Source organism: Mastigoproctus giganteus, chromosome 2 (assembly GCF_048544385.1).
Source record: "Mastigoproctus giganteus isolate SK-2022 chromosome 2, ASM4854438v1, whole genome shotgun sequence".
Taxonomy (NCBI): Eukaryota; Metazoa; Arthropoda; class Arachnida; order Uropygi; family Thelyphonidae; genus Mastigoproctus; species Mastigoproctus giganteus.
The window spans coordinates 247834500-247850003 of NC_143576.1; the positions used below are offsets into that span (position 1 = coordinate 247834500).

The window sequence follows — 15504 nt, forward strand, 5'->3', positions numbered from 1 at the left end:
AATCTTGATGTTTGTAGGAACACAGCAGCTCCCACAGCTACTGTGTCACTGCTTCTTATCAAAGGAATTGAAGTATCAGTCAACTGCCTACTCTCGAACCAACTGGCAACCTGCTATATGATCAATGTCAACAATACGGATACCTTCAGTTAGAGTTGCACCAATAAGAAAATTGCCCTATTACTGTCTTATCAGCTTCTGTTAATTAGCCGATTAGTCCTTACAATGCTTTCCAACCTTAACAGTCAGCAGCCTACTGAAAAAGTCACCTATTGCTGAATTACAGTCAAATAACAACTAAATAATCCTAATATACTGAATATTACAATGATTCATGCCTAAGAGTGTTCAATTACAGAATTAGTTAGATATCTGTAACTAGTTCTTTTAGACCTCCCTACCAGCAGCATTTTTTTCATCTAGTGGACACAGATACATTATTTGCATCTCAGGAGCACTTCCCTCATACACAGACAGTTAAATGCCGGTCATGTGACTCCTTCAATAATCTGCCCACCTCACTGAAACCCGTTAAGAAGAATTGCAATTTGCTGATGAAAAAAATTTTTTTTTTCTACTCAAGTCTTTCTGTGTTGCTACCATTCTGGACTTTTGGAAGTGCTGCGGACTTCGACAATTCTACTCACACCATTGAGTTTAATGGTTTTATAAGTAAACTGAAGTGATATTTTGTTATTTGTAGTATTAATAATGGTGTTAGAATACATATCGATGGTTATTTTTTCAAACTTGGGACTTGAAAAAATCGTTTACGAGGGGAATGCTGGAAATTTGAAATGAAAACCAACGAAAGAACCACAGCAAATTATGGGAAACTTACCCGACAAACTGCTTTGCCACTACCGCAGTTTCTTGCTGCATCCTTGGTAAAGGGATGATGCATGTTATGGGTTAGTTTCCCGTGGTTCTTGTGTTGTCTTTCTTTACCTTCGTCCCATGTTGTATTCAGTTTGTTTGGTTATTAATCAATGTGTTTCTAATATTATTAATATTTTTTCAGATTAAATTTTATTAAGATTTAAGTAGTACTGTAGTTGTAAAATTAGCAGAAGGCATACTCTATGAATGTTACAAAAAGCAGAGAGTATACTGTGCATATCAGGCTTATTAATCGAATTCACTTCAGTCGCATAAAACTTTAAGTATTACCTAGGAATCAAATTCTAATAAAGTTACTTTTTAATTTTCAGTAAATATTTTAATAATATTTGTTGTTTCAAGTCTTTCAAAAACCAGAAGGTATACACTATTCACCTAAAAAATTTCAGAGGGTATATCCTCCACTATAGCCCTGGATTTAAGTAATTGTCAAGGTGACCATTATGGCACCAAGTATTGCATAGAAGTATTTTAAGATAAATCTAAAGGGCAAAACTGTTTGCATATGTAATTTATGTGATAACACCATATCAAGTGGTGGTAAAACAGCCAAAATGTTTACAACCATGAATATGATGAATCATATTAAAACGTTCTATCCAGAAGAAATGTCAAAAGAAACAGAAGCATCAGATAAGTTGAAAAGACATGCTGAATGTTCAGGAAGTAGCAGCACCATTGAACCTCCTGCTAAAGTGCAAATTACTATAGAAGCAGTATTAACAAAGAAGCTTTGGGATATTAATGACAACAAGGCCAAAGACATCCATTATTTTATTGGAGAAATGATAGCTGTTGATCTTCAATTATATTCTGTAACACGACATTGGATTCCGAAGACTATTAAAAAATTTTTTCCCAAATTACAAGATTCCAAGTAGAAAATATTTCACTGATAAAATCATTCAAGACATATTTCAGAAGGTAAAAACAAAACTTCAGACATCCTTTAATAAAGCCACCATTTCTTTAACCACCTGATATTTGGACAGCTACTACAAATAATTCTCCATTTCTGAGTATTATAGCCCACTGGCTTTCAAATGAGTTTGAACAATACAGAGCTGTCCTAAGAATTCTTCCATTTTCAGGCTCTCATACAGGGATACAAATCAGTGAAGAGTTGAACAATGTGCTAGAAGAATATAAGCTCTCAAAAAGCAAAATCTTCCTCGTACTGGGAGATTCTGAAGCAAATATGGTAGCTGGCATCACTGGTAGTGGTTTACAGTCACAATCATGTTTCATACACACATTACAACTTGCAATAAATGACTCAGCCTTGAATGGGTTGAGCACGCTGAATTCTGATGGGATCCTTCCACTTGTTCAGATTACGAACCTAAGGGGGCATAAATTCAAATTAAGAAAAGACAGATATAGAATAGATGTGCGGAAATTTGCCTTTAGCCAGCGGGTGGTTAATTGCTGGAACAAACTTCCATCTGTCTTTGTGGAAGTTGATAGGTTGAATAAATTTAAGGAGGAACTGGACAGGCATTTGGAGGGAATGGTGTGATTTTTTTTTTTTTTTTTTGGCTGATGCTGCATAAGCTCATACACATGCTTTCTTGCATCACATGCCACTACTACTACTCCATGTTTGCCCAGCAGGCTGTAAGGATTGTTGTTATTATTAATAGGAATATTGTACAATGCTTCAGTCATTCTGCTTCAGCAGTTAACAAGTTAACGGAAATACAGGAGCAGCTAAATTTAAAGAAGCATAAATTAATTCAAAATAACTTGTTGGAATTCAATGTATTACATGCTGGAAAGAAACATAGAGCGGCGAAAAGCTCTTAGAACATATGCTGTGGATAACAATAATATAACATTAAGTTCATACCGGTGGGGTCCTGTAGAAAAAAATTGTCCAACTCCTAGGTCCATTTGAAGAAATCACTAATGAAGCTAGTAAGAGAGAACCTACCATTTCGATGATAATCCCTACAATTTTGACTCTTAATTTATTTTTGTCCAAAATGATAATTTCATTGGAATTCTTACCACAGTTGAGGAGTTTAAATCATCAATTGTGAAAAGATTTTCCACTTACATGGAAAATAAATCTTTGTGTTTATCTACTTTTATAGATCCTAGATTTAATATGAAATTTCAAAGAAGTGATATGAAAAACAAAATAAAGGAATGGGTTTTAGAAGCTCTGGAGCAAGATCAAATGGAGGCAAGAGGGGATTCTCTTGATGATATTTCAACATGGTGTATACTTGCGTGTACACCAATGCTAGGAATTTAGTAAATAAATTTGATGAATTTGAGGTATTGCTCAAAACATCAAAGGCAGATATTGTTGGGATTTCAGAGACGGGGTGTTACACAGATATAAGGAATGCAGAACTGGAATTTCGGGAGTACAACGTCTACAGAAAGGATAGACAGGATAGGAAGGGAGGAGGGATTATGCTATTAGTTAAGAAACACATAAAATCCAAGGAAGTGAAGCCAGTCGACATCGCTGGACAGTGCAGTGTCGAATCAGTTTGGTGTCACATAAGCATTGGGAGATCAAAATTGAGAGTAGGAGTGTGCTATAGGCCTAATGCCTCTGATGAGTATAATAAGAAACTGTACAGGGAAATAGAGTGGGCCAGTAAATCAGAGAGTGGGGGATTTTAATTTCCCAGATATTGACTGGAATTTGGGGGTTGGTCACTCACCCACTAGCAAGGCTTTTGTGGATTTTTGGATGATTGTTTTCTACATCAGCATGTTTGGGAGGCAACTAGAGGGAGTAATAGTCTTGATTTGATTATCAGTAGTGATTCTTCATGCATTAAGAATCTGCAGATAAATGAACCACTAGGTGGCAGTGATCACAGTGTGCTAAAGTGGGATTTACTCAAAGAGGTAACTACCATTAGGTGTAAAGGGAAGGGTTATTGCTTTCATAAAGGTGACTACTATGGACTGAGACAGTATTTAAATTCTATACAGTGGGACCAACTGATGATGTTACCAACAGCAAATTCAAAATGGGAAGCATTCAAAGAACTTATCTTGGAAGCTACTAGGCTTTACATACCAACTAAGAAATATTGTTCAAGGTTTAGGCCTAAATGGATGTCAGATGAACTAACGAGACATATGGCAGAGAAGAAAAATGCATGGGATACATACAAATTAACATGTGACACAGAAGCCTATGATAGATACAAGTTGATCTGTAACCAAGTTAGAAAGGATGTTAGGCAGGCGAAGGCAGATTACGAGAAATCTTTGGCAAGGGATGCAAAGAAAAACAGCAAAGAGTTCTTTACTTATGTAAACTCTAGAAGGAAGGGGATGAATCAGATTGGACCACTTGAAATCGATGGGTAAACTGTTGATGATCCTGCTCAGGTAGCTAACAAACTAAATGAATATTCTGGATTGACATTCACACATGAGGAGTTATTCAGTGAGGGGAATGCCAGAGGTGTATTCAACTCTAGCTTACTGCCAGAGGCAGTAAGCTAGAGAATCTTGTAATAACTGAGAATAAAGTGGAGGAGAAATTGTTGAAGATAAACACAAGAAAGGAACCTGGGGTGGATGGGATCTATCCAGTTATATTAAAGGAGGCAGCAAAGGAAGTAAGCAAACCCTTAGCCATAATTATGCGAGTTTTCTTGGACTCAGGGGAGGTACCGACAGACTGGAGATGTGTAAATGTGACCCCAATTCACAAAGGAGGATCAAAGGCTGACACAAGTAATTATAGACCTGTGAGTTTAACTTTTGTTCCAGGAAAATTAATGGAGGCACTGGTTAAAGAAGCACTGCAGGATCATCTAGACAAAATTTCAGTTATAGCTCGGACACAGCATGGTTTTGTTAAGGGGAAGTCTTGCCTCACCAATTTGATTGGATACTATGATGCAGTCTCAAATGAAATGGATGCGGGGAATAACTTTGATATTATATACTTGGATCTTAGAAAGGCTTTTGATACTGTTGCACAAATTGGAACAGTGTGGCATTGGAGGCAAATTGCTGCTATGGATAAAGGGGTGGTTGAGGGGGAGAAGACAGAGAGTGGTAATCAATGGACACTGCTCATCGTGGACTAATGTTATTAGCGGAGTCCCTCAGGGTTCAGTGTTGGGTCCATTATTGTTTTCTGTATTTATAAATGATATTGATGATGGTATATCAAGCTTAATGTCCAAGTTTGCAGATGATACGAAGGTTGGCAGGGTTATCAAGGACACTACTGACACTATGCTGCTGCAACAGGATCTGGAAAGGTTGAACAGATGGGCTCAGAGGTGGCAAATGAAGTTGAACATTGACAAATGTAAAGTACTATATATGGGAAACAGCAACCCCAGAGCAATGTATCAACTCTGTGGTACTACACCGACAGTGGTAGAGAATGAAAGGGACCTGGGGGTGGTTGTGCAGACAGATATGAAGTTCTTTGAGTAGTACAGATGGGCTGCAAGAGTAGCTCATGGTGTATTGTCAATGATATATAGGAATTTTTCTAGCAGGGATAAGGAGGTGATTATTCCCTTGTATAAGGCAATGGTCAGGCTACAGCTAAAGTACTGTATACAAGTCTGGAGGCCTCATTTCAAGAAGGATGTAGAGCTGCTGGAACGAGTACAGAGAAGGGCAACAAGATTAGTGAATGGAATAAAGGGGTGCTCTTACGAAGAAAGGCTTAAGTTTTGCAAATTACAGTGTCTGGAGACTAGGCACCAGCGAGGTGATCTGACAGAGGTGTATAAAGCCTTGAATGGTTTGAGTATGCTCAATGCTGATGTGATTCTTCCTCTTGCTCAGAATAATCACCTGAGAGGGTGCATAAATTCAAACTGAGGAAAGACAGATGTAGGATAGACGTACGGAAATTTGCCTTTAGCCAGCGGGTGGTTCGTTGGTGGAACAGACTTCCATCGTTTGTCGTGGAAGTTGATAGCCTAAATAAGTTTAAGGCTCAGCTGGACAGGTATTTCGAACGAACAGAGGGGTGAAGTGGAAGTGGTTTTTTTTTTTTTTTTTTTTGGCTGATGCTGCATAAGCTTGCTTTCTTGCATCAAATGCCTCTACTAATGCTAATGCTAACAGGATATGCTTCAACCAGTTCTATTGAAGATCAACATACTCTAGGCTTTACTATGACTTTTTCAAATTTGTTTGATGAATTGGCTTCTGCTAAGACAGATAGTGTTAAAAACGAAGGAACAGAAGAAATTCTATTGTATTCTCTGTATTAATAAAAATAAATGGGCTATAACAGCAGCTAAACTCAGAAAATGTTTACTTAATCCATTTCAGTTTATCAAAGCTATCTGATGAATCTCTTGGTATTGGTTAAATGGCTTAAATTCAGCAAGAAATGGCCGATTAATAAAACCGGTTAAGCAACAAAAAAAGTGATTAACGATTAATCGGCCAAGGAACCGATTACATACCAATTAATCAGCCAAGGAACCGATTACATACCAATTAATCAGTGCCTCCTTACCTTCATGTCCATCTGCTGGTGAGACATGGTCTATTATTTACCTTTGAAGAAATTTGATGGAAATGCTTGGTGAAACTCAGACAGTTTCTCTTGCCTTTTCCATGGTTTTGATGGTGTTTGGCAAAAAGGTCTTTTAAATATAACTCCCATTTTATGAATTGCTGACTGTGTTTTGCAGCTGGATATCCAGTTTACTCTCTGATGGCTCACTGTAGATGATGTAGGCACTGATTAATTGGAATTAAAAGGAATCTTTCATTTGAGAAATCATTTGAGGAATAAAATCAAAAGGAATCATTTGAGAAAGCTTTCCCTGCACAAACAACTTCAACTTCTTGAATATGAGCTAGTAATTCCTTAAATGATAATCCCCATATAACTGTCCAATGGGACAAAAAAAAAAAAAAAGAGAAGAAAGGGAAAAGAAAAAAGAAGTCTCCACCCACATTATCTGCCTATTCTCCCTTCAATTTATTCAAGCTATCCACTTCCACAACACCAATAGAAGGTTGTTCCAACAACCAATTACTCTCTGACTGAAAGCAATTACTCTCTGACTGAAAGCAAATATTCGCACATCTACTATTCTGCAAAACATCCTTTTTAATTTAAATTAATGCCCCATACGTGTTCCCAATAATCTTACCATTTAAGGCTAGCAGCAAGAATACAGAAGTTTTCCATTCCCCACATATAATCTACACATACTCTGATCGTGAACTTATTTATATATTTTAAAAACATATTATAGTCTACTTAACTAAAAAGATGTTTAAATATTAGCATGGTGCCAAAATAAATAAACAAACATGTAACAATAATATTTAATGATATTAATATAAGATGAGACAAGAAAACTTGCTTGGTTAATTACTCATAAAGGGAATACTGACTGAAAGCTTACAAAGGATCAACCACTTTATATCCATCTTGTACAATTTCTTTATAAAATTTACAAAAGTCAATTTTTGAGCTATTTGTTATTTCTAGAATTTTAGCTAAAAAAAAAAAAATCCTCTTCATTGATTTGAACATCAAAAAGTTATTTCTCAGACTAAATGGTTCTAAACATTTTGATTACAGAAGTTGCTGATTTTAAACTAATAAGTGTTTTTTTTTTTTTAAATAAATAGTTGTAGTTCTTAACTGCAACCCATTTATTCTAGCTCAAGGAATTCATAGCCCCAATAAAAGCTGAACTGGTTGCATTAAAATATATTGTTTCAGATAAATTATTTTAATTTTATTAATAAGTACCTTTTTTCTTCAAATTTTCAATAGGCAGCTGAAGCTGCAATAATATGGAACTATTTATTAGTGTTCTTAATTAATAAAATTCTGTTAAACTGATTATAATAAGAACTTACAGACATAAAGAGTAAAATCAATTAAAATTGATGAAATTCTTACTTTCAAGCAAAGCATACAGTTGAGCCTACAACATCTGGCATGCCATTATCTCACTACTTTCTGGCTATTTTTAGAAAATAAAGAATAAAGAAAAACCTAGCTAGAGAATCAGTAAATTAGTTCTCCAGTTGGCCATTTATCCAAGAAGAAGATCAGAAGTACCTGTGCAGGCTGGAGATTTTACCTTGGAGCTAAAAAAAAAAATGGTGTGTATGCTGAGCACATGCAGTAATAAATAGATAAATAAACTTCTTTTATTGCTGCTAAGTACGGTACAAGTACTAGAAGCAATAATTCTCATCACGGCAACATGGCCAGGAGTTAGATGGTTTTATGTGAAACATCTAACCCCAGGGGCTTACATCTGGTGAGTATGGGATGGCACACCCAGGGTCCTGAGCTGGATATCATCATTCTTCTCTTTCTTGGTGATTCCCTTCTACTTTTGACTCTCTCTGTCAGGGTAACTCAGGAATTTTTTTTTTTTTTTTTTGGCTGGTGCACCATAAGCCTCAGGCTTCCTTGCACCCTATAGCTAATAATAATCCTTGGAAGAGGTTAGCAAAATCCAAATCAATAGCCTAATTACCCATTTGATTGTAGCCGTTTGTTGAATAGTATGATTGCAACAATACAAGTATAGGTGGTAGCGTGGGAAGTGCCTCTGGCAGAAGCCGCGGATGACGTCACTTCTGTGATACATTTTTCACGACCAATCAGATTTAATTGGTTGTATGTGCCCCAAGGATGTTTCACATCAAAAAAGTTTTTACCACACTCCAACCAACTACTGCTATTCCCAAATAAGATTTCATACTCACTGATAATTATTAATGTATTACTCAAGGTTTGTGGGTCTTGCAATTCACACACAAGGCATTAGGTTGACTTAATGTACTCAGTGAACAACTTTTAGTCCACTGTCTTTGCTCATAACCCTAACACATCACTTTCACACATATGGGCCCTTAAATATAAAAGAAAAGCAAGTAGTCAGGAGGTTTCTAAATAGTTCAAAACACAAACACAGACTGTCTGCCATGGAAAGAGTTGCACTAGTTAAAGTAAAATGGCAATTTTAGAGAAGCAAGTGTAAGAAAATTTTGTTGCTGGTTCATTAACTGCATATGAGATATTTGAAAAGGGGATATAATTTATGTTATTTTTAACCATACAATATACTCTCCATGTATTGCAAGTTACCTTTCTCTCAATGTTAGTTATATTTGTATAGTACTATGTGCAATAAGTTGCATTACAGAAGGTGCAGTATTTTATTGTATTATTATTTTTTGCAGGGGCATGTCAAGGCTAGTTGATGCTTTCAACCCGATCCACCCCCCCCCCAATATATATATATATATATTGGGTGTATAAAATTTCATATTAGGAAGTATAAGAAATAGATAAATACAATTAAAAATGTTAATTTCTTTTACACCACATTAACAATTTTTATACAAGATAAATCGCTCATACAAATATCACAAAGCTATATAATATAATTTAATTTTACAAAAGAAAAATTAACATTCTGAATTAACTAAATTTTATATTAAATAAAAATATCTATTTCTATAAACTAAAAATTAAGGTACAAAAAATAACATAATAATAATATGTAAATTCAAGTAAAATTAACTTTACTAGCCTTTTTTTATTGCAAACTTATTTACAACATCTGAAATGTCTAAGTCTGTGACAATTTTATTTTCAATATTAATAATACTTAAATTTGAAATTCTTTCCTGTTTCATATTGATGGTAAATATATTTTTTTTCTCTGAATGCCATGATTACAGGCATCGCCAAAAAATATTCTTAAAAACTGTTGGAATTTTGGAAACATATTTATAGGATTATTTGAAAATATATACTTTAAAATGGTTATAATGTGTTCACTTTAGGTCTAATTTAAGTGAAAAGAATTTCAATTTCATCACACAAATCCAAAGCATTTATATCAGATTCTTTTCATTTAATATCTGATAATTTAATTGGTAAATACATTTCACTTTTGCTTTATCATTCATTTTTAATAATGAATAAATGTTATTTAAAAATTCAAAAGTTTTATTATGCATGTTCAGGAGTTCAAATCATTCTTCTATTTTGGATATCGTTGTATCTAAAATTGTGAATAAAAATTTATTTTATAATGCCTCTCCAGCAAATCAGTACTGTCATACGTAAACAATATTTTTTTCTTAAGTGATCTAACTAAACCAACAACTGGAAATGTTTCAGAATCTATTTCTTCAGCAATTCTTTTTGGTTCATGTAACATGCTATTAAAACTGTCATATGTCTTACATTCTTTTAAATAATTATTAACTTACTTGAACATTTTTATTATTGCCAGTATAAATATATCAGATTTTTACATTAATTTACTTACAACATTCATTTTTGATAAAATATTATACCAAATGCTGTGGAACATATAATCTTGTATGATTTTATTTTTAGTAATAAACACTTAGCTAAATTTCTAGCATCATTATCTCCAGATGTATCATTAACTAGAATATATAAATGCATCATAAAACCTTGTATCAGAGAGTTGTTTTATAGTCGACATTGGGAACTCTTTAAAATTTTGCAAACGGTACGTTGCTACTGAAAAGAAAACATATATTTCTTGAATAATGTTGAAAAAGTTGGAAATTTCCAGAGACACTTTTGCAGTGTCCTTCATGATAAAATTTAAGCTATGAGCAGCACAAGGTACGTGAAATGCTCTAGGGTTCAAGTTCAAAATTTAAAATTTTTTTTGAAGGCCATTGTGTTTCCTCTTTATATTGGCCCCATTATCAAAGCCCTGGCCACTCATAACATGAATGCTAATATTTTCACGATTTAAAAAACTTATTAAAAAAGTTAATTCTTTTTGCATCGTATCCAAAATTGAATACTGCCCCCCCTAAAATGTTCTCTAATTTCAATTTTATTTTGTATTGTTATTTAAATGTACAAATCGTATCACTACAGTTACTTGTTCTTCATGCTTAAACTGATAAACTGAGAGAGTCTAATATAATTGAGTAAAAATTTGCTTGATTTTAACATACGAATAATTGTATTTTTTATTTTTTCACCAATTACAGAAATAATTTCATTCTGTATTTTATCGTCTAAATAATGTGGCATATTATTATTGTTATTCTGAATACAGTTTACATGTTCGGCCATGATATCATCGAATTGGGCAACTGTTTCTATCAATTTAAAATTTAAAATAATTTTAAATTGATAGAAATGAAAAATTCATCACATGCCACTACTACAACTATGTAGTAGTAGTGTAGATGTGATGCAAGAAAGCAAGTTTATGAGCTTATGCAGCATCAGCCAAAACAAAAAAAAAAAAAAAATTTACACAACAAATCCCTCTAAATGTTTGTCCAGTTCCTCCTTAAATTTATTAAACCTATCAACTTCCACAACGATAGATGGAAGTTTGTTCCAGCAATAATTAACCACCCGCTGGTTAAGGCAAATTTCCGCACATCTATTCTACAAAACGTGTGAAGAAATGCTAAATTTTGGATGGAATGAATAAATGATTGGCCGAAATTCCGAATACTGATTGTGTATAATCTAGTGGAAATTTGTTTTCTGAGACGGTTTAAAAGCAATTTTGCTGTAAAATGAGATATTTTAAAAATATTTGCTAGCGTAATATTTATGGTAGTTGCAACGATGAGCGCTTCAATGTATTGAAGTGTACTGTTGCAATAAACTAAATTAGAGAATTAAAAATATCGTCCCTTTATACTGTCGTGTACATACACTTAAGAACTGTGAATCTTATAAACCGTTTTTCAAAACGCACCAACACATATCACTCTAAATATATGATTGATTTTTTAATTTATTTTTGATTCGGGCTTTCTGTCGCCTGGGTGCTGTGCATTCCTTGTATCCCCGCATCGCTGATTTTTTGTTTGATTATAATATTACTACCGGAACCCAGCAAGAATCAGGTCCTTCCATATTTGGGAGGATCGACTGTAAATAGTATTTACTGTGTGAATACTTACGGTATTCGACAGCCATACTGTAATTTTACTGATTTATGTTTTATATGTACAAATCAGAGTATTCTAATGGAAATAATAAGAGATGTACATATTATAAACGATTTAAATAAATAAATTTCCTTGCTAATGATTAAGTACAGTCTTAATACATAACTGGTGATTGTGATGAACAAAATTTTAAACCAATAGTGTTACTTCTGTTGAGCTGTCATTCATCCTTACCTTGTCAGGAGTTATTCACCACCACTCTCGAAGTCAGAAAATGAAACTGCAGCTGTCTAGGGGGAGGGCCCTTAATTTTTTAATTATATTATATGCTTTAAAAAGACTGAAAGAAGACTTGTGATAGTGACTTATTGAACGGAAACAAACTAAAATTTTGAAATATGTTACGGATGCATTTTAACTTTAGAATTTGAACAGTGTCATCATTTGTTTACATTTAGTTACGTAGTATATTTGCCAAATTATGCTTATTAGGCAAATCCAATATTTATGTGTTTGATTTTATTAAATTTCCAATAAAGAAGTAACATTTATAGCAATATGATTTGTTTAATTCAAGATAATAATTTCGTATCAACCAAACGGAAGCGGATAGTAGTATTACTTCCTCTACGACAACAGTGGTGGAAATCAATCCGTTTGTTTGAATTTTTGCGGTATTATTATGTCCATAAACTATTGTACATGCAGTAAGAAATTGTGGATTAATAACTATTAATTTTTAGCTGATGTAACATCGCCCAAAATGTCGGAAGAGAAGGAGACTAAAGATGAAGTATGTAAAATTTTTAAATTAAATGGTTAAACTTGTAGCCTCGTGATATGATGTGTAGTACGCCACGTGATAAGCTATATTTGTGGTGAAGCATGATAAAATTAGGCCTCTAGTTTTATCATATTCTCATATCTACTTCTCCAGGGGAAAAAAAAAAAAAACAATACAAAATCAAAAATCGCTTTTTTCAGAATGCCGTTTCAATATGTCAAGAGAGCACATGGCCATATTTTGGTTCCTAAGGATACATTTTACCATACTTTACAGTTTGTTTATTTGGCGTTATGTCAGTGCCGAATTTAGCCGTAAAGCCTCGGCATTTCTTTTTTAGAGGATAAAAATCTGTGTTTACATATTTTTAATCATATCTGTGATTATATACTTTGTCCTCATCATGTCTAAATTTGGATCTGCCTTCCAAAACCTAAAAAAGCTTTTGTGGAATCCCCCAAATCTGTACAGGCTTACACATTTTAAAATACATAAAGGATTGCATCAACTTTTTCTGAATGAAACATGGATTGGATATTAAACATAAAAGAAGTCAACATTTAAAAAATATCGTGAAGCATTTCCTTGATTCAGTTTGTTTTTCAGTTACAACGTGTTTGATAGTCTCCTTTTCCTCTATATGATACTTTAGTATCGCACCTGCACAATGAACAGTATGCTTAGTGTTCATCTTCACTACACATTTTTACTCGAGTATTTTTCCCCCCACCTTTCTGAGAACGATGTAATCATTTCGGCATTTTAATATGGGCACACATTAAAAAATCACTTATGCTTAACATTACTGTAAACCTTGCTAACTAAAGCTTCCCGCCACCTGTTTGGTAGCGGAGAGTTTGTGAACAGAACCGGAGTCATATCGTAATTCTGGAATATTTTCTTTCCCGAGGTTCTATGGGCATGTAACTAATATTGTAATGTTTTATAAATTTTTCGTAATACACATACAGTGTAACTTCAATATAACGCATGTTATATCGAGGGACATAGCATTATGTCGGGGGATAGTAGTAGTGACATGTGATGCAAGAAAGCAAATGTATGAGCTTATGCAGCATCAGCCAACAAAAAAAAAAAAAAAAAAAAATCACACCATTCCCTCCAAATGCCTGTCCAGTTCCTCCTTAAATTTATTTCAACCTATCAACTTCCACAACGACAGATGGAAGTTTGTTCCAGCAATTAACCACCCGTTGGCTAAAGGCAAATTTCCAAACATCTATTCTACATCTGTCTTTTCTTAATTTGAATTTATGCCCCCTTAGGTTCGTAATCTGAACAAGTGGAAGGCTCCCATCAGAATTCAGTGTGCTCAACCCATTCAAGGCCTAATATACCTCAATCAGATCACCGCGCAGGTGCCTAGTCTCCAGCCACTGCAATTTGTAGAACTTAAGCCTCTCTTGGTAAGAGGATCCCTTCATTCCCCTCGCCAATCTTGTTGCCCTTCTCTGTACACGCCCAAGTAAATCTACATCCTTCCTAAAATGAGGCCTCCAGACCTGTACGCAGTACTCAAGGCATGGCCTGACCATTGCCTTATACAGAGGGATAATCACCTCCTTTTCCCTAAATATCATTGATAAATGATAAACAAATGATAAATAAATATCATTTCCCTAAATTCCTATATATCATTGACAAAACTCCATGACCTGCCCTGGCAGCCTGTCTGCATTGCTCAGAAAACTTCATATCTGCCTGCACAATTACTCCCAGGTCTTTTTCATTTTCTACCACCTTAAGTGTAGTACCACACAGTTGGTATGTTTCTCTGGGGTTACTTCTACCCATATGCAGTACTTTGCATTTGTCAAGGTTAAACCTCAGTTGCCACTTCTTAGCCCATCTGCCCAAATTATCTAGATCCTGTTGCAGCAGCACACTGCCGTTACTGTCATTAACAACCCTGCCAACCTTTGTATCATCTGCAAACTTCGACATTAAGCCTGATATACCTTCATCAATATCATTGATAAATATACAAAACAACAGTGGACCTAACACCGAACCCTGTGGGACTCCACTAATAACATTAGTCCAAGAAGAGCGGCACCCATTGATTACCACCCTGTCTTCTCGCACTTAATCATCCTTTTATCCATTGTAGCAACTTACCCTTAATACCATTCTGCTCCAATTTGTACAATAGTCTTCTACAAATTTGTACAATTTGTACAATACCATTCTGCTCCAATTTGTACAAAATTATTTTTTGCATCCAGTTCCTTTGTAACCACATCATAATATCCTATCAAATTTGTCAGGCAAGACTTTCCCTTAACAAGCCCATGCTGTGTCTGAATTATTGCTGCAGTCTTGTCTAGATGATCCTGCAATGCATCTCTAACCAGCGACTCCATTATTTTCCCCGGAACAGAAGTTAAACTAACTGGTCTGTAATTACTTGTGTCACCCTTCGATCCCCCTTTGTGAATTGGGGATACATTTGCGCATCTCCAGTCCGTGGGAACCTCCCCTGAGTCCAAGGATGCTATGGCGCCTCCGTAGCCAGGTGGAAGGGAGCAGCAGTGCGTAGCACACACTTCTTGATTAGACCGGGGTTCGAGCCCGTCACCACCAAATATGGAGGATGCGGAAAGGTCAGGGAATGACCACCGCATATCCCGGAGCAATATGGCCTTAGTTGCTAATTCTCCTAAAATCCAAATACCAAACCAAACCAAGGATGCTCTCATAATTATAGCTAAGGGTTTGCTTAGTTGCTTTGCCGCCTCCTTTAATATAACTGGATAGATCCCATCCACCCCAGGTGCTTTTCATACATTTAACTTCAACAATTTCTCTTCCACTTTGCTCTCAGTTATTACAAAATCATTAAGTATCTTGCTACAATTTGATAACCGTTTTCTGCCATTTTC

The 15504-nt window shown here is 34.9% G+C and overlaps 2 protein-coding genes across 3 annotated transcripts in view; one reads left to right on the top strand and one right to left on the bottom strand.

Moving 5' to 3' along the window:
- LOC150090354 (dnaJ homolog subfamily B member 6-like) overlaps positions 1-12216 on the bottom strand; it is a 230062-nt gene extending 217846 nt beyond the window's left edge. For both annotated transcript variants that reach the window (XM_090389830.1, XM_090389829.1), the window contains exon 1: positions 12052-12216. The gene's annotated coding sequence lies outside the window, so the exon portion shown is untranslated. The remainder of the gene's footprint in view (positions 1-12051) is intronic.
- Positions 12217-12466: 250 nt separating this feature from the next.
- cbc (protein CLP1 homolog) overlaps positions 12467-15504 on the top strand; it is a 156692-nt gene continuing 153654 nt past the window's right edge. The window contains exon 1 of the mRNA XM_090389835.1: positions 12467-12610. Coding sequence (XP_090245961.1) covers positions 12581-12610 — 30 coding nt within the window. The 5' untranslated portion in view covers positions 12467-12580. The remainder of the gene's footprint in view (positions 12611-15504) is intronic.